The sequence below is a fragment of the Mesocricetus auratus genome, unplaced genomic scaffold, assembly GCF_017639785.1.
Source record: "Mesocricetus auratus isolate SY011 unplaced genomic scaffold, BCM_Maur_2.0 Super-Scaffold_100676, whole genome shotgun sequence".
Taxonomy (NCBI): Eukaryota; Metazoa; Chordata; class Mammalia; order Rodentia; family Cricetidae; genus Mesocricetus; species Mesocricetus auratus.
Window position 1 is genome coordinate 177,948,476 of NW_024429266.1, and position 19,854 is coordinate 177,968,329.

The 19,854-nt window shown below is 43.8% G+C and overlaps 1 protein-coding gene across 2 annotated transcripts; it reads left to right on the plus strand.

Annotated features, from left to right (window-relative positions):
* Window positions 1–5,424: 5,424 nt before the first annotated feature.
* On the plus strand, window positions 5,425–9,403 carry Znf32 (zinc finger protein 32). Of its 2 annotated transcripts, XM_021224787.2 has the most exons (3): window positions 5,425–5,577; window positions 7,255–7,394; window positions 8,471–9,403. In XM_021224787.2, the coding sequence occupies exons 2-3, from the start codon at window positions 7,325–7,327 to the stop codon at window positions 9,217–9,219; spliced, it is 819 nt and encodes a 272-aa protein (XP_021080446.1). In that variant the 5' UTR covers window positions 5,425–5,577; window positions 7,255–7,324; the 3' UTR covers window positions 9,220–9,403. The 2 variants fall into 2 exon arrangements, with proteins under 2 accessions (XP_021080446.1, XP_005066143.1); XM_005066086.4 differs by lacking the exon at window positions 5,425–5,577 and having other exon boundaries at window positions 7,255–7,398.
* Window positions 9,404–19,854: the final 10,451 nt, after the last annotated feature.

The following is a 19,854-nucleotide window of genomic DNA, read 5'->3' on the forward strand; positions in this document are numbered from 1 at the left end:
CTGAGCAGGGAAGGGTCTGGGAAAGCCAACTCTCAAGCCCCAGCCACCATGATATATGAAAGAGTCTGGAAAGCTTCGAAGGCAGCCTATGGAATGTACAGCCATTGGGCAGTGGCTGGGGGCGGGGGTCCACTCAGCTGTTCTCCAGGCTGTGAGCTTGCACTTCCAACAGGTGAATGCAAACTGTTCTTTCCCAAGACAAGTGTTCATGTACTGCTCTAGCCCCAGAAGGAGTCCTAAAGACATCTTCAGAAAGATGGTGAGAAGTCAGGCAGAGGTGGTTCAAGACTTTAGTCCCAGCACTTGGAAGGCAGAGAGGCAAGCGGATCTCTGTGGGTTCAAGGACACCCTGGTCTACAGGACAGGCAAGTCCATACAGATAAACTCTGTCTTGAAAAAAAAAGGTGAGAAATGGAGGCTGGCCTCTCACAGAAGCTTCTAGAATAGTCACTCCATTCACAGGAACCAAGAGTCCTTTCCAAGTCAATTATTTGCTTCAGAAATATGAACTCTGGGGTTTTCATTTCATTAGTATATACTTGTCTAATTTTCCTCCCTGAAGAAAATAATTTGAGTGTACTGTATATATCATATATATATCACACTTTGAGGAAATTAAATATTACAAAACATCAAATTAGAACTGTAGAGACCAAGGCCAAAAATAAAGGCAATTTTCCCGTATTATAACAGCCTGGTCCTTACTGACTTCTGGTGTCTTACCCAGACATCTGATGCCTGAACAAAATACCCAGGCTCCATGTCAGCATCTACCCAGATGTAGATGCCACCACGTACATGGCACACAAGGTGAGACCCGGTGATAATCCCTCCAACTACTTTAGTAGACTCCCACCCTCTCTGAGATGTGCGGCTGCTCTGACTTCTGGCCCACAGCCCCTTGTGATGTCTGTCTGTCCTGGTTAAGTTGTTTTTACTTCCTGAATCACCTGCCTTCCCTGTGGCACTTTAAACATGGTGTGGCGATCCCTGCTGGAGATTATAGGAGACCCCTCAAGGAAACAACAAGTGACCTTATTTCTGCATCTCAAAAATGCCTCATCTCTGATTTTTGCTTCTTGTTTAACTGTTATTTCTGTCTCTATTTTCTGGTAACTGAACAAAAAATATCATAATATCATACTGCAAAATTGTTTAAAGCACCCCATGGGCTTAAGCTTCAGTGTTTACCCTTTGATTAATATTCCTCTGGGAGGGGTTTGATCTCCGGATTTTAGCTCTCTGCCCTGTCTCAGCTCTGTAATCACCTTGGGCTAGACTGTGTGCATGCCTATGAGGGATCACCTTTATTAGGTCCATTGAGTCAGGAAGACATGCCTTTCTTGGATACCGGAAACAAAGGAACCAAAAAGGATAAAGGGCAGCTGAATTTCAGCATTCATCCTGACTGCAGACGCTCCTTGACAAGCTGCCTCGAGCTCCTTTTGCCATAATCTCCCTGCCAGGAGGACTGTACCCTGAAACTGGCAGCCAAAACATGCCTATGTTTGTTTGGTTTTCTTTTTTTTCTTTTTCTTTTTCTTTTTCTTGGGGAGGAGAGGGGATTTTGAGACAGGGTTTCTCTGTGGCTTTGGAGGCTGCCCTGGAACTCGCTCTTGTAGACCAGGCTGGTCTTGAACTCACAAAGAGTACTGGGATTAAAGGCAAGCTCTGTCGCCACCACCACCCAAACCAATTTTCTTTTTTTAGAAAAAAAAATTTATGTGTATGAGTGTTCTGTTTGTATGTGGGTCTGTTTACCACATGTATGCCCAGTGCCTGAGGTCAAAAGAGGGCACTGGATCCTCTGAAACTAGAATCACAGATGACCATGACTGGGTTTTACTTTTTCAATTGTGCTAGGATTTATTGGGCTATTTGCTTATTTATTTTGGTTGGAGGAGGTCTATACAACCAAGGAGAGGTTCTGTTTTGGTTGTCAGATACCAGAGTTAACCTTCCTATGAATCAGTCATGTATGTGCTCCTGACTTTAACACTGTCTCATTCTCCTCTCATCATCAAAACAGGGCTTCTCTGTGTAGCCCTGGCTGTCCTGGAACTCACTTTGTAGACAAAGCTGGCCTCAGAATCAGAGATCTGCCTCCCAAGTGCTAGGATCAAAGGTGTGTGCATGTCACCACTGCCTGTTTAATGAGGTTTTCTTAAAGTATGAGCTACAATGAGCAACATACACAATCCCTGACTTAAGAGACAAAGGGTTTATCAGGTTTATCAAGATAGGCACTTGTATTTTCTGTTCTCTTTTTTTAAGATTCATTCATTATGTATACAGTGTTCTGTCTGCATGTATGCCTACATGTCAGAAGAGGGCACCAGATTCTATTACAGATGGTTGTGAGACGCCATGTAGTTGCTTGGGAACTGAACTCAGGACCTCTGGAAGGGCAACCAGTGCTCTTAACCTCTGAGTCGTCTCTCAAGCCCATTTTTCTGCTGTTTATCAGACTTTCAATTACTTGCAAAAATCTTAACAACATTGGGATTTTTCATAATTTTATTTTTATTATTATCCTAATAATAATAATAAACGAACACATGGACACCAGACATGCATGTGGTGCACAGACACTCATACACACAAATCTTTTTTTAAGATTTTATTTATTTATTATGTATATAACACCCTGCCTCCATGTATGCCTGCAGAAGACGGCATCAGATCTCACCACAGATGGTTGTGAGCCACCATGTGGTTGCTGGGAATTGAACTCGGGACCTCTGGAAGAGCAGCCAGTGTTCTTAACCTCTGAGCCATCTCTCCAGGCCCACACAAATCTTTTTTAAAAATAAAAACAAAGGAGCCAAGAGACTCCTGAAAAGTCCCTAAGAGTAAGAGAACAGCTCCTAAAGAATCTTAGTAGATCTTATCAGGGAAAAAAGAAGAAAAAGAAAACTTTACTTAGAGCTACCTACATGGTCTTAAACACCCAGCAAGAGTGTATAACTGAAAATAAAATAATCGAGAGTCATATTTTAAGACAAAAAAACCCTCCCCCAACTATCATAAAGGTGTCCTGCCCATGCAGTCCTTTCTCTAGAAACACATTCAGAGTCTCCCTGCAGTATATTTCAATGGATTTTGTCTTTTGGAGCTCTGGGTAAATTCTTTTTACCACCCATGTCACCAATCTTCCCTGGGGCATTTCATACAGGAAGAATAATTGTCTCAATTTACACATGGATAAAAACAGTAACTTTCCCTAGTCCCTTTAGAGATGTCATTAAGTAATTGGAGGAAATTTCTGTATCAGTTGGCTCTTTTAATAAATAGTGAGTTTTGACGTTTTTACTTATGTACTTTAAGTGTGTGTTGCTGTTGTATCTAATTAACATAGTGTTTCTTTGTCTTATTGATTTACGTGGTGTTTGTTACTAGGGTTTTCCCCCTAGCTTTGTCATGAGTTGTTTCCATGTAGTGCTGCTGGCCAACAAAAGTGTTGAATTTAATCTTTTCCTCATTACTCTTGTCTTTGTTATCATAGTTGCAAAAGAACTTTCCTTCACTAAGTTTGTAAGAACAGCCCAGCCTGTGTTCTGAAAGCACTCCTCTGCCTGTTCTTATTCATTTTTCAGAGCTCTGCACAAATGTCTCTTCTAGAGGGAAGTGTGCAACGATTCCTGGGGTCAGATCTCTCCTAATGAGTTTTAAAAGTACCTTGTAACATTCTAACACCATCCACAATTTTCATATATGCACACCTATTGACTTGTAAGTTCCCCATTTGATCAGGCATTAGTCAACTGCTGCCATCAGGTACCAATACTCAGTCTTCAAAGTTGTTTCCATAACTAAAACATTATTAGGATTATACTTAAAAAAGACTGTAAGAATACTAATTCAATTGTTCTTCTAGGTCTTTTATGGATCTGTGTTTTATATTCCAGATTTGATCCATCTAGAGAATATCTTAGCATAGGAGTTCATAGAACATATTTCTTTTTCATCCAAATAGGGAGAGTGCCATGACATCATTTTCTGAATTGTCTATCATTCCCTCCCGTGGTGTTCTAAAATGACAGGGGTGGGGATGTCTTTAACAAGTATTTAAATCTACACCGACAGAATTTCCCTTTAGTCCTCAGCGCCCTCCTTCCTGATGAGCTAGCCTTAAGAAGTAGGTGGTGGCTGGGGACTAGGTCCCATTTAAGATCTGGGCAAGGTCTAAATATCTGTCTAGGGAGTTGAGTCTTTTTTTTTTCTCAATATATGTTTTTATTTAAATTAGAAACGTGAATGTTTCACATGTCAGTCCCAGCTCCCTCTCCCACCCCTCCTCCCTTGTCTCTCCACCAGCTCCCCAGCCCCCCACCTAATCCCCACATCATTCCCCAGGGAGGGTGAGGCCCTCCTTGGGGGGGGGGATCTCTAAAGTCTGTTATTTTATCCAGGGCAAGACCTAGGCCCTTCCCCATGTGTCCAGGCTGAGAGAGCATCTCTCTATTTGGAATGGGCTCCCAAAGCTCATTCATAAACCATGGTAAACACTGATCTACTACCCAAAGCCCCAGTGATTTCTGTGGCCTCCTCCCTGGTACTACATTCATGGAGTCTGGATCAGTCCCCTGTTGGCCTCTCATCCATCAGTCTGGGATTCAAGGGGAGCTGAGTCTTAATCTTAGTCTGAGTCTTTCAACCCCAACCCCAACCACTCTATCCAATGGGTCTGGACCGGCAAGGTGGCTGGTAGGTAATGATGCCTAGCTGAAGGACAGAACCCACTCTTCCTTTACTCTGGGCCCACACTGGAATGCCAAAATGTTTGGTTTTGCTCTTTTTACTCTTTGGCTTTTTGTTCTTTTGGGGGGCCCGCCACCCAGGTCCCTAATAAATCACACGTGGAGAGACCTATTCTTACTTATCTGCCTCTAGGTTTTTTTCCTTTTCTTGCTTCTGTAATCTTACTTTGCTGGGGAAAGCAGCCAGAGCAGAGCTGTTACACTGGGAAGCCTTTCCCTGAAGCTGGGGAAACCCTCTCCTGCCCAAACAGAGCTGATACACTGGGGAAGCCTTTCCCTGGGGCAGGGCTATAAGCTGCTATGCTTGCTGTGACCTGTGGCATTCTTTGGCTCCTGAGTGCCAGAATACCTTTCCATTCGAGCTGTAACCTGTCCATCCAATCCGTGGTAACGCCCACACTCTGAACTCCCCGTAGTCCAAGTGGCTCCTACGTTCCGAAATCTGAAGGTGCCTCGTCCATCTTTTGGGTGAGAACTCTTATAAACGGACCAACGGGTGTTCCTGATTCTTTGTCCGAAATTCTTCCTTCCGGCTTCTGAGACCTACAGTGAACCTGAGTCTTGCGTAGTTTAACAATGTCTTCAAGCATCGCCAGACTTCAAACCACAGCTCCTCCACAGGACGGCACTCCCCTACTTTAGAACCTGCCAAAGCCGGGAAAGCCTTCCACGTTTCTGCCGCAGCGCTGCAGCGGAGCTTCCCACAGTGCCCCGGGGCGTGCGCGGGCTCCTGGGAGTTGTAGTCCGGCGCTGCTCGTCGCTGCTGCAGCTGCTACGGGCTCGGCGCCGGCTTTGTCTGCGGGCGCGCGCCGCTGCGGTGAGTGAGGCCCAGGCCACGTCTGTGCGCCCGGGAGAGGGGGCTGTGTTGTGAGCCTGCAGGCCTGGCCAGGGCGCGTGAACAGGCCAGGCCTGCCGGAGCGCAGTCGCCAGCCTCTGACAGGGGTGGCTGCTCGGACATCGGGTGGGCCGCGATCTGCTGCGGGAGGGCCCCGCTCTGATGTCCGGGCCCCTGGGAGGCTGGGACCCTGCGAGCGTGGGAGGGGCCACAGGAAGGTCCAGCTAGGCCAGGAGAGTGCGGAATCCGTGCCTACGGAGATGAGACGCCTTGCCTACGGCGGCGTCCAGTGTGGGGGAACTCAGCCTCACCCACAAGCTCCTGTCGCTCCTTAAATTGCCTCGTTAAAGATTTCCTCAGACCCCACAGATGATCCTGTCCGTCCTCCAGCCCCTCTTGCCTGAGAATGCTCCATTTTAGGCCTTGAATTTGTAGGGTGTGTCTCAAATGTAAGAGATCCCTCACTTTCTGGTCATCGGTTCTAACAAAAGCTAATGAGATGGTGTGAACTTGTTTAGTAAGGGAAGAAACTAGAGTCGGGATCTTAGGTTGCTTTGCCCCAGGTCATACACCCAGGGAACCAAGGCAAGGATCCAAGTCCGTCCGAGCCGAATGCTGAGCTGTGATGGCATTCGTAATAGGAAAAGCGGTGTTTCTTCCAGGGTCTTTGAGAGTTTGATTGCTCTGACTTGGGATCATGGTTCTCCCTTAACAATTCCTGTAGTCAGTGTCCTGTTTGGAGACACAGATGAGGGGATAGTTGTTGGATACCTCTTAGCAGGTGGAGAGCTTGCAGTATACATTCTGTTCACTTATTTTGACTTGACCTTGTTTTCTGCAAACTCCAGTGACAAAAGTCCAACCCCAGGGAGGTGGTTACCAAGGGCTTTTCTTTGTGAATGTGCAGGGGTTTTGTTGGTTTTATTTTTAATCACTAATATCCTGTATTTCTAAATGAATCACCATTTCAGAGGAGCCATTTGTGTTTTGTGTTTGTTAGTGCATGGCATAATATGACTTCGTGGGTAGAAGGGTGAGCTACTTGGTTAATAAAACAGGATTATAACATCAGTTGCTAATTCATTAAGCTAGGAGTCCAGCATTGTGGTTGGACATACTGAGATAAAGATTAGACTGGGTACCACTACATAAATAAGGTGCACAAATCCAGGAATTTGATCTTCACATGCATTCCAAAGGGAAAAAGTGATGGTTTGGATCTGGAGCCTGCCAAGAATTGCCAGAAGGTAGCAAGAAATCTTCCGTTAGGAATTGGAAAGGAAAGCTGAAGCTCTGACTTATACCAGTCAGGAAGGCTGCAATGTTGACTGTTTGGGCATGAGGGATAAAATCAGCAACAGTTGCCTGGGAAGTAGAAGACCCCAGTCTCAAGTCAAGACCAAAGTACAAACAGAAGTGACCCTTAGCTGGGGACTAACAGGAAAAGGTCCGTGTTTATATGTCATCTGCTTCCCACTTCCTCTGTGCTCCTAGATTCATTTTTGTAAGGTCAGTCCTGCTCTCTTTAGCTAACTTTGCAGTAATATCCTGTGTTTATATCCCAAAGTGGACCTCCTGTTAACTTTCTCAATTATCAACCCTGCCCGTTATTGTTTGTTCTTTGGTTTGGTTTGGTTTATTTTATTCTCTGTCCCTCAGGTACTCAAGACCAGCCCATGGAAGAATCATATGAAGAAGTGACGATTAAAGTTGTAGAGCAGGAGTGGACATGTTTGGGTTCCCAACAGCTACCCTGCTGGACTGTCATGGAAGATATGCCCAGAATGTAGCATTTTTCAGTGAGTGAGTCAGCTGGTTGCTGGGATGCTTTCAGAGTCCCTGTTCTCAGTACTGAGAAGCAGAAGATGCATTTGTTTACTGAGGCTTGCTATTCTTCCGGGCTGCAGGGAAAGCCTGCAAGCTGGAATTGGAAATGACAGTCAAAACAAAACAAGAAAATAGTTGAGATGGAGGCAGTCTTGAGGGTGTTTCAGGCCCAATGAGTGTCTTTAACTCTCAGCTCTATCACTGAGTATGAAAACATTAGGGAAGGAAGGAAGAAACGTCTCTAGGATGACCGCTAGAAAATGAATAGACTTGTTCAACTCTACTATAGCTTAATAGACTAAAAATTAGCATGAATTTTAAAGAAGAAATTCCAATCATATTTGCATTATTTACGAAAGTTACATAACTTCCCTAAGCGTCAGGCTTTTCATCTATATTATAAAATAGATAAGAAGCTGTATCTTGTAAGAATTTGAGGCATAGACAAAATACCTGAACTTTTGCTGTTTATTTTCTGAGATCATAAACTACTGTCAGGAGAGCAGACTGGAATTGGGTGACTTTCATGCAACAGTCCTGGCTGTTCTGGAATTCACTCTATAGACCAGGCTGGCTCAAACTCACAGAGATCCACCTGCCACTGTCTCCCAGGTTCTGGGATCCACCAACCAGCCTCTATGAGCCTATTTTTATTGCTTATAAAGTAATCATCTCAGAGCTGAAGAGATGGCTCAGTGGTTAAGAGCACTAGCTTCTCTTCCAGATGCCCTGGGTTCAATTCCCAACACCCCCTCCAAAAAATAACAATAATAATAATAATCGTTTTAAAGGCAGTACATAGCTATGGAACATGCTAATATTTGAATCCCAGATAATACACCTATTGATAGTTATATGACTTCCTATGCTCTCATTTTCTTACCTGTAACAATTTCAGGATGATTTTCAAGATTCAATTATGTGTGCAAAGTTCATAGTAAAATGCCTGGCACATAATAAGCACTCTAAGGGTTATGTTTCCTTTTCCCCTGTTGTTCTCGCTCAGCATATTGGTGCATCTTACATGGCTTCCCTCTCGTTTTACCAGATGTGATGACGGAAGCCCACAAGTATGATCATTCAGAGGCCACAGGATCTTCAAGCTGGGATTTCCAGAGTTCTTTCAGAAGAGAGAAGGTGGAGCAGAAGTCCCCAGATTCAAAGGCACTACAGGAAGACTCGCCTGGAGTAAGACAGAAGGTCTATGATTGCCAGGAATGTGGGAAATCTTTCCGGCAAAAAGGTAGTCTAACATTGCATGAGCGAATCCACACTGGGCAGAAGCCCTTTGAGTGCACCCAGTGCGGAAAAAGCTTCAGGGCCAAAGGCAACCTAGTCACACATCAGCGAATTCACACAGGAGAGAAGCCCTACCAATGCAAAGAGTGTGGCAAAAGCTTTAGTCAGAGAGGCAGTCTAGCTGTCCATGAGAGACTCCACACTGGACAGAAACCCTATGAATGTGCCATTTGCCAGAGAAGCTTCAGGAATCAAAGTAACCTTGCTGTTCACCGAAGAGTTCACAGTGGTGAGAAGCCCTATAGATGTGACCAGTGTGGAAAGGCTTTCAGTCAGAAAGGAAGCCTAATTGTCCACATCCGAGTTCACACAGGTCTGAAGCCTTATGCGTGTTCCCACTGCAGGAAGAGCTTCCACACCAGGGGGAATTGTATTCTGCATGGAAAAATCCACACAGGAGAGACGCCCTATCTCTGTGGCCAGTGTGGAAAGAGTTTCACTCAGAGAGGGAGCCTGGCTGTGCACCAAAGAAGCTGCTCCCAAAGGCTCACCCTGTAACCACTCTTGTCAAAGGCAGGTCTTAGCAATTAAGAATACAAAACCCTCTGTAACTAAGAAGTTTATCTGATTCTATAGGGTAAGTGGAAATTCTTCCAGAAGGACCAGCATTTGATAGGGCGAACTGACTTTTTCCCTTTTCCCCCAAATGAATATGAAAAATAAATGTCTTGTTTTATCATTATCATGTATTTTTCATAATTCCTTTATTTGATATGACTTCCTAAGGTACACTCATTAATCTCTCATGTCACACTTGTCCTTGATCTTATTATAGCAGGTACAGATTATATTTGTAGCATATACCATAAGCCCTTTAGAAAGTTAACTCTTGGGCTGTAGGGAAGGCTCAGCCCTTAAAGACTAAGCTCATCTGTCTCAAGGACCTTTCCTTCTGTACATGTTCAATTTGTTGTTGTTTTCAAGACAGGGTTTCTCTGTGTAGCTTTAGAGGCTGTCCTGGAACTCACTGTGTAGACCAGGCTATCCTCGAACTCACAGAGATCCACCTGAGTACTGGAATGAAAGGTGTGCACCACCACCACCTGGCTAACATATTCAATTTATTCTGCATTCAAGACCACTGGGCAAAGCCAGGCGGTGGTGGTGCACACCTTTCATCGCAGCAATCCAGAGGCAGAGGCAGGCAGATCTCTGTGAGTTCAAGGCTAGCTGGTCTACAGAGCAAGTGCCAGGACAGGCTCCAAAGATACACAGAGAAACCCTGTCTTGAAGAAAAAAAAGATCACTGAGCAGAATCCCGGGATAAGTCTCTTTTACTAGTGTTTTTATTGAACCTAAATAATTCATCAGCTCAGTAACCTAATAGATCACTATTGTCCATATCTGAAGCACCAGCCTTATAAAAACAAGCTTCCCTTACAAGTTTGCAAGAGTTTGGAGTAAACACTGAGATTTTCTTTAACCCTACACTTCTAACTATCTCATTTTTTAAGAATCCTATACTTGTATGTTACTTTCCATTAAGGGAATTCCAAACTGCCTGAGAAACACAAGGCCTTCTCTCTTTTTAGAAAGAAAGGACTTAATTGTCATTCTAACGTATCTAACTAGTTTGTAGTCAGTTAATGATGTTCCACTCCTCCAGCAATACTGGGCTCCTCCTACACACTGACAATTTAGAAACATAACTCCCTCTTAATTCTATTTTAACCTTCAAGGGATGAGATTTGAAGAGAGGAAAGGTTGGTTTTGTGGAAATTTTTTCATTTTTTAATCTGAAGCCATTATAATTCTTCATGCTGAGAGTTTTTGTAAATAAGTAATTAGTGATGTATAGAAGTTTTCGTGTAAAGGCAGTGTCTTAGTTAGGATTACTGTTGCTACAATAAAACACCATGATCAAAAGCAACTTGGGTGGAAGTCAGGACAAGAACTCAAACAGGGCAGGAACCTGGAGGCAGGAGCTGAGGCAGAAGCATGGAGGGGAGCTGCTTACTGCCTAGTTGCTCATGGCTTGCTCAGCCTTTTCTTATAGAACCCAGGACCACCAGCTTAGGGATGGCATCACCCACAATGAGCTGGGCCCTCCCCCATTAATTAGGAAAATGCCTTACAGGCTTCCTATAACTTTTTGTGTGTGTGTGACAGGGTTTCTCTATGTAACTGTCCTAGACCTCACTATGTAGACTAGGCTAGCCTTGAATCCAGAGATCTATCTGCCTCTGCCTCTAGAATACATGCTAGGATTAAAGGCATGTGCCACCAACACCAACTTACAACCCTACATTTTTTTTAAGTTTTATTGGGACACAGCTGTATCCTTTCATTTGTTTTAAATTTATTTTTTATTTTATATGCATTGATGTTTTACCATGGGTATCGGGTCCCTTGGAACTGGACTTAGCTGCTACGTGGGTGCTAGGGATTGAACCCAAGTCCTCTGGAAGAGCAACCAGTGCTCTTAACTGCTGAGCCATCTTTCCAGTACCCCTACTACCCTATCTTAACAGAGGGTTGTTTTTTTGTTTCTTTGTTTGTTTGTTTTTCTGAGACAGGGTTTCTTGTGTAGCCCTGTCCTGGAACTCTGTCTAGACCAAGCTGGCCTCAAGCTCACTGAGATCTGCTTGCCTTTGCCTCTGGATCGATGGGATTAAAGGCATGCACCACCACCACCACCACCGCCCGGCTCACAGGCATTTTCTTAATTGAGGTTCCCTCCTGTCAAATGACTTTGTCTGGTGTCAAGTTGACATACAACTATGCGGCACAGGTAACATTCTGTTCTTTGTAGTAGACCTTTTAAACTGTAGCCTACTTAATCCCAAAAGGCTCATGCTAGCAAATTATCATCTACAGGGGTAAATTATGTCAAAGGTCTTGAGGTATTCAAACTTTATGGATTTGATTAGTGAGAAAGGGTACTCCCAGAAATACCTAGATAACATTTGACAACATATGCAAGAATGATCATTTGTAATCACACACTAAAAATTGAAATTAAAAAAAACTGACATACTTAGGCAGCGGAATTAAACCCAGCAATAAAATATTTCAACAAAACATGGACATGGACGATATTATGGATAAATCAGAAAATCTTACATGGGATCTGAACACAGATACATAGTGTGTGATTCCCCTGTATTTCTTCATAGAACAGGAAGAGCTGATAACTGACTGGAAGGATCAGGAGAGAACTTTATGAAATAGAAAAAAAGAATGTCCTATACAATCAAGTGGTATATGCATGAGTCCATATAGTCAAAGAAGCCACTACAATGTACAAGCTCCATGTATGCTCCAACTGATAGATTCAGCTCAACAGACAGAACCAATCCTCTTAATTTTTTTTTCTCTTGCAATGATAAAATTCCCTGAGAAAAGCAAGTTAGGGAAGAAAGTGTATTTTGGTTTATAGTTCCATGTCAAGGCCAAAGGAACATGAAGGCAGCTCAGCACAAAGGATCAGCAGTCCAGAAATAGAGCTGAGATATAGAACCTCAAAGCCTGGCCTAAGTGATGTACATCCTCCAGCAAATCTCCACCCCTAATGATTTCCAGATAATGCACCAGAAGGAGACCAAGTGTTGACATGAACATTTTGCGTTCAGACCACAACAGACCTCTAACCACAGGAATGAGTCACTGCTGATGTCCAGTCCATAGGTGCCTACAGTCTAAGATAACATCTGGTGAACCTGACCCCATAGTGTCAGCCAAGCCCTGTTCTTATCTGGATCCCCTCCTAAGCACGCTCAGGGGGTGCCAGATGTACTTCCTTATAGTTGGAGACATGAGAACTCCAGCTTCTTACTGGGTATTGGATTAAGTCTAAGGAGCCCTACAAGTTGGCTAACACCATGTGGCCATTTTCTTGAAAGAGAAACTGTCCTTGAAGTTGTTAAGTGCACAGGCCTATGATAATGTTATAGCAGTGACATTTCATCATGTTTGCCATGGTACACCAGCTGGAAACAGGTCTCAGGTTCTACCCGCACTCAAAGGCAGATGATACAAGGGGAGGACTCATTGGCACCAACCCCAGAATATTCATTTTTGTTTGTTTGTTTGTTTTTTCCAGACGTGGTCTTATATGTAGCCCTGGCTATCCCACAACACACTATATAAACCAGGCTGGCCTCAAACTCACAGACATCTACCTGCCTCTGCTTTGAGTGCTGAGATTAAAGGTGTGTGTGACTATGCCCAGCTAGAATATTCATTTTCTGTGGATGCTGAAACAAAATACTAGAAACTGAGTGAGTTGAGACTAGGGATCTGAAATCCAGGTATCTTCAAGGTAATGGTCTCTAGAAACTTTCACCACACCCAGCACTTTTTTTTTTTTTTTTAGTCCTTGGTGTTTCTTAACCAGCTACTGGATTTCATTTCTACTTGTATGATCTCAGGACATCCCTGTGTGTTCCTACCTTTTGTAATGCATTTCTGGCACTCTCATACTAAAAGCGTGTTTACATCTGTGTTTGATGTCACCCTGGTTTATTGGTTTTGGCTAAGTACTGTTGTTTGAGTTTCCTTGCAGAGACAGTTGGTGATTTGTGGAAAAAGGGTTACTCAGCTACTTGTCCTGTGGTCAGAGAGCCAAAGGATCAGAGAACCCAGTGTTTCCTAGTACTGTGAAAAATGTCACCAGATTTTCTTATGGTGGTTGTACTGAATTTCTAGAGTGCTTTTGGTAATGTAGCCATTTTTACAATGTTAATTCTGCCAGTCTAAGAGCAGCATGCCATATCTTCCCATCATCTCATGCTTTCTTTTGAGGTTTTATTGTTGAAATCTTTTCTCTCCTCAGCTAGCTTTTCTCCTGGGTATTTTTTTATTTAATTTTATTTTTTGTTTGTTTGTTTATTTATTTATTATGTATACAATGTTCTGTCTGCATGTGTCCTTGCAGGCCAGAAGAGGACACCAGATCTCATTACAGGTGGTTGTGAGCCTCCATGTGGCTGCTGGGAACTGAACTCAGGACCTCTAGAGGAGCATTCAGTGCTCTTAACCACTGAGCCATCTCTCCAGCTCCCTCTCCTGGGTATTTTTTCAAACTGTTATGAATTGAACTTTTCTCTGATCTGTTTCCCAGGATGTTTATTATTAATATATAGAAAAGCTATTGAAATTTTATGTGGATTCTATATTCAACTATTCATTGCAAGTGTTTTTCAGTACTAAGAATTTTCTGATGGGCTATTTAGGGCCCGTCATCTCCAAGCAGGGTTACTTGGACTTTTTCATATTGTATATCTTCCTTGTCCTTCTGCCATATGGCTTTATCTAAACTTTAAGCACTATATTGAATAAACGAGTGGAAAGTGGACACCCAGTCCTTCCTGATTTTAGAAGCAATGCTTCCAGTCTCACTCCATTTAGTATAATGTTGACTATAGGTGACTTTATTAAGATATGTCCCTTTTATTTCTAGTTTCTTCAGGGCCTTTGTGGATATTGAAGTTTATAAATGGCTTTTTAGGCATTCAGTTTGCAAAAATTTGAGAATTTTTGTGTCCATGTTTATTAGAGAAAGTGGTCTGTAGTTTTCCTCTTTTTTTTTGTTTTGTTTTGTTTTTATCCTTGTCTAATTTTGTTACTGCTTAAGCCTGACTTTGTAGAATAAGCTTGGTAGTTTTCCTTTTATTTCTATTACATGGAATACTTCGCGGAACACTGAAATATTTTCTTTATGATACTTATTTTTATGTTACATGATTGTACACATGTGCATACAAAGGGAACTCATGACAAACCAAAATAATGACTGCACTGAAGTCCCTGAAGTCCCAGTTGGTAAGTCACTGAGTTTTGATTGCTGTTATTAACAGGAACATGTGAGGGGTTACTTACAAATGACTCAGATGCAGCTGTATCCCTGAAAAACCCACCCCAACACAGGTAACAACCCACAAAAAGCTCCATTGCTGGAGCTGCCAGCACACCTTGCAGACAACTCTTGAGGTCAGCGATATCTCCTCTCTGCAGCTCCACTGGTCAAAATCTGCTCCTGTAAAGCAGGAAGACAGCTTCAAGAGTCTTACAAGTTTCCACTTTCCCGGACCTATGGTTGCCGCGCCCGCTGTGCAGCCTGTATCTGAGAATGTGGTGAGGGTGTTGGGATTGATGACACAGAGACCAGTCAATGATGTAAAGAAAACTTTAAGCAGGCCCCAAAAAGGCTTAAGAAAACTTCCCAAGAAAGGCTTCCCTCCAGAAAAGCTTCTGCTCCCTGCCTTACCCCTGGATGGTTCTGCTCTGACACCAGAGACTGACTTTGGTGTGTCAGAAGAGGCGTTTAGTCTTTGGAAAAGGTCGAGGTCAGGGCGGCTCCTGTGGACAAGCCCTTTTCAGGAACTTATTGCCCCGAGCATTGTATTGTTTTTAGTAAACATGTTTTTAGTAAACATTATCTTACAGCTGCCTGGTCCCAGGCTTATGGGGAAGTGGGTCTCTGGCCAAGGTCTGTTGTCCCCACATATGGTGTTGTGTTAACCCTGAGACCCTGCCCCCTTCTGAAGTCCTCCCTCCGCTGGAACTGTGTGCCTTGCTTGTCATCTGGTGGCCATGGGTGCATCCTGTTCTCTAGTCCTGGCTTACAGCCCTGGCCTTGCCCCACTGACATCAACAGCTAGTACGAGGAAAACACGGATTCTTTTGTTTTTGGTTTTTTGGTTTTTTTGGGTTTTCAACACAGGGTTTCTCTGTATTGTTTGGAAGCTGTCCTGGAACTCGCTCTGTAGACCTGGCTGGCCTCGAACTCCACCTGCCTCTGCCTCCCGAGTGCTGAAACTAAAGGCATGCACCACCAATGCCTGGCGAAAACATGGATTCTTAAACCTGGGGTTTCTCACTGTGTATAAGGCTGCTCTCTCCTTGCAATAAGGGACACACATGCATTCTCTAAGCACAAATGGCTGGGCATCTTGTCTTTCATTTAAATCTACAGGCTTTCACCCAATACATTAGACTTTTTTGGTTTTTCATGACAGGGTTTCTCTGTGTAGCTTTGGAGCCTATCCTGGCACACATTCTATAGACCAGGTTGGCCTCGAACTCAGAGATCTTCCTGCCTCTGCTTCCCAAGTGCTGTGATTAAAGGTGTGCACCACCACCCCCAGGTTTCATTCCTTTACACAGCACCATTTGTTAAAGGGGCTGTCTTTTCTCCAATGTGTGTTTTTGTCATCTTTGTCAAAATTAGGTGGTCTACAAAAAAAAAAATCAAAAGCTGCATAGGTCTACACCAGGCCTTCCAGTCTGTCATTACAGTTTAGTGCCGGTATCAGATTGATCTAATGTCTGAGTAAAGCAGATGTGGCAATACCTCCTGCCTTGTTTTTGTTTAGCTAAGGACTGCTTTGCCCACCAACCTGTCCTTTGTTCAGAGACTGGGGTGGGGGTGGAGAGAGAAAGACAAGAATGGAGCTTCTCTGTGGCTTTGGAGGCTGTCCTGGAACTAGCTCTTGTAGACCAGGCTGGTCTTGAACTCACAGAGATCAGCCTGCTTCTGCCACCCAAGTGCTGGGATTAAAGGCGTGTGCCACCAATGCCCGGTGGAGGTTTGCACTATTTCTAAACAGGTGAAGGATATGGAACTTGCCAAAGAACAAAATTTTAAAATAATGAGAAAACAACCCTAAACGGGAGGCTCCCTGAACCGAGACCCTTTCTAAGTATCCAAGTGAACAACACAGAAATAATGCCTCAGGCTAAACTAGGGAAACTGAAGCATTTACTAAGATGGTGAAAATGCCTTCAGGAGCATAGAGGCCTTCCTCCTCCCTGATGCAACTGTTGATGAAGTGAACAAGATTGTCTCACAGAAAACTGTAGAAAATATGCTCACCGCCGGGCGTTGGTGGCGCACGCCTTTAATCCCAGCACTCGGGAGGCAGAGACAGGCGGATCACTGTGAGTTCAAGACCAGCCTGGTCTACCAAGTGAGTTCCAGGACAGGCTCCAAAACAACACAGAGAAACCCTATCTCGAAAAACCAAAAAAAAAAGAAAATATGCTCACCAGGCACTGATGATGCACACCTTTAATCCCAGCACTCAGGAGGCAAAGGCAGGCAGATGGATCTCTGTGAGTTCCAAGGCCAGCTTGGTCTACAGTGTGAGTTCCAGGACAGTCAGGACTTTCACAGACAAACCCTGTCTCAAAGAAAAGAAAAGACAAGGCAAGGAAAGGAAAATACAGACTCAGGTTCTGAAAGTTGTCCTACCACTAGGATTCTAAAAGACTTCATGAAATCATTAGACATTAATTGGCACTCTCACTCCTCTGGTAAAAATGACTCATGCCTTTAAATAACACATTAATAAATTAATTCTAGAGACTAAATTCGCTGGGTCTAAGTGTCCGTCTGTGGCTTTGCTTAGACTCTGCTCAGCATCTCAAAAAGCCTAGGACTGTGCCCTTATGAGGATCTATGGATTGAGGACCTAGGACTGTCTCCTTGAAGACCTAGGACTGTCTCCTTGAAGACCCAGGACTTACGAGGATCTAAGGATTGCTGTACCTGGGAAAGGTCACTGACCTCCATCATAGTAACCAAATATTGGGTTCTTGGAAACCTTCACTTCATTCTCTCTTAGACTAAGAGGCCTTCTTGCTCAGACTCCTCCACTCAAACTCCTAGCCCATCCTTTCTAAGAGGGGAATGACTGCTCTTAAAAAACTGGAAAGTGAACAAATTGGAACAGATCTGTGAGGGACCCATTCTGGTGAGGTTAATACTCAAATAGAGAAGCTGTGACAATGGTACCCAGAAAGCATGGACACTCCTACCACAAGAAGACCCTTCGAAAAAAAGGTTTTCTTTTTCCTTTTTTAGAGGCAGGGTTTCTTTGTAGCTTTGGAACCTGTCCTGCACTTGGTCTGCAGACCAGGCTGGCCTTGAACTCAGAGATCCATCTGACTCTGCCTCCTCGGTGCTGGGATTAAAGGTATGTGCCACCATGACCCTTTGAAATTAAATTAAGAATTTAAAATGAGCTAGCTCCAAGATAGCCAGAGCTGTTATGCAGAGAAACCCTATTTTGAAAAATCTAAGAGAAAAAAAAGAGATTAAGAACTGGTTTTAGTTCATTATTTGTAGAGAAAGATAATGGGAAACTTTGTGATTGATGTAATGTCGCGTCCGCTGCGCAGCCTGTGTCTAAGAATGTGCAGAGGGTGTCGGGGATTGACAACACAGAGACCCAAAGGCTCCTCAAGAAGGTTCTCCTTTATTCCTACTCTGGCTCATTGTTATATACCCTGACACCAGAGGTGGAGGTGGGTGGGTCTGAAGAGGCAGTTAGTCTTTGGAAAAGGTCAAAGACAAGGCAGTTCCCTTGGGCAAGCCCTTTTCAGGAACTTATTGCCCCGGCATTGTATTGTTTTTATTTTTTTATTTTTTTGGTTTTTCGAGACAGGGTTTCTCTGTATTGTTTTAGAGGCTGTCCTGGAACTCGCTCTGTAGACCAGGCTGGCCTCGAACTCAAAGAGATCCGCCTGCCTCTGTCTCCCGAATGCTGAGATTAAAGGCATGCACCACCACCACCCAGATGAAACAATAAGTTCTTTTTTGTCTTCTGTTTGTTTGACCCATCTTCATAGGATATGCAGACCAGAAGTATGTGGGCAAGAACTACATCAGGATGTATCTTGCACCTAATTGAACCTGATGGGAGATGCAAGAAATTATGGGTTTGCTTTTTTAAGCCCCTTCAAAATGCAACTCGTGCCGGGCGTTGGTGGAGCATGCCTTTAATCCCAGCACTTGAGAGGTAGAGGCAGGCAGATGTCTGTGAGTTTGAGGCCAGCCTGGTATACAGAGCAAGTTCTAGGACAGCCTCCAAAACTATACAGAGAAACCCTATCTCGAAAAACAAAAACAAAAACAAAAAAACCAAAATGCAACTCATGACCATCTCTTGAGAACCCAGAGGTGGACCTTGCTAGTCCTTTTTATCTGGCCAGTATTTAATTAAATCTTGCTTCATATTTGTCTCAAAATTGTGGAACTGGTGTTTCGCTTTAGAATCTAAGGGTTAATATCTGTTCATGATTAAACCTCTGTTTCTGAAAAATTGGGCTATGTCCCACCTGTATCCTTAACTACAAATAATTCTGTATTTGTCATAGTTGCATAGTAACAGTCTCAGGATTGGTGCAACTCCATAGGTGAACCTGTCCTGAGTTGATTGGTCAGCTGCAGTTGCAGAAAGGTTGCTGTGCCTGGAGGCTGTCCCAGGGCCATTGCTACCTACTGCATTGCAGTCCACTATTATCAGTAAAATGTGTCCAAAGCCTGACAGCTAACTTCAATTGGTTCCTTACCACATGGAGGTATCTGGAAGTTTCTTCCTGGTAATTAGGGAAAGGTGTGAGGGGTGGGGGTGGGGAGGTCAGCACATCCTGCTGAGTCAGGGGCCTACATCTTGCTGGTCTTTGCCTGTCATGGCTGCCAAAGCAGGGGGCTGGGTGATGGTCAGGGCCCTTCAGTAACCTTAACTAAAAATAATTCTATCTTGCCTGTCCCTGGAAATGGCAAGCATGTCTTTATTTCAAAGAATTGTCTGTAATCACCTTGCAACCCTACCTTTCTTTCAAAGGGTTGTTATGACTACCTGACTACCTATGATTAGGACTGCCTTGCTACAGCCACCTCGTAATCATGTCTTTGTTTCAGGAGGTCATTATGACTAACTTGTTATTCTTAAATTCTGCTCCTGTAACCCAGCCTACTTCACCCAAGAAATCCTCCATCTGGGAACCCCCTATACCTGAGCTATTAAAAACCTTGTCTTCCTCATGTCCAAGGCTTCTTTGGCCCAACTTCTTGGCACTTAGAAAACTCCATGAGCAGTTGAGCTGGGTGTGGAGGTGATGGTGTGGGCAGCTGTGGCGGAGTCGGCGGCAGCACACGTCTTTAATCACAGCACTCAGAAGGCAGAGGCAGATGGGTCTCTGTGAGTTCAAGGCCAGCCTGGTCTACACAGTGAGTTCCAGGGCTTTGTAGAGAGATGTTGTCTGGAAAAAGAAAAAAGAAAAAGAGAGAAAACTGCAAGACAAAATTCAAACAGTAAAAGAAGGTGCTCTACAAAACTGCAAGAGCCTTCACTGTAACCCTGTCTTTTAAGAATCAAAGACTCAGGCCATGGACCTTTCATCACT

What these genes read in the sequence shown, in the direction of transcription:
- Znf32 (XM_021224787.2), top strand. Translation starts at nt 7,325, where the DNA reads ATGTTTGGGTTCCCAACAGCTACCCTGCTGGACTGTCATGGAAGATAT. An exon ending in CCAGAATGTAGCATTTTTCA is followed by an intron (nt 7,395 to 8,470) that starts GTGAGTGAGTCA and finishes TCGTTTTACCAG; the next exon opens with ATGTGATGACGGAAGCCCAC.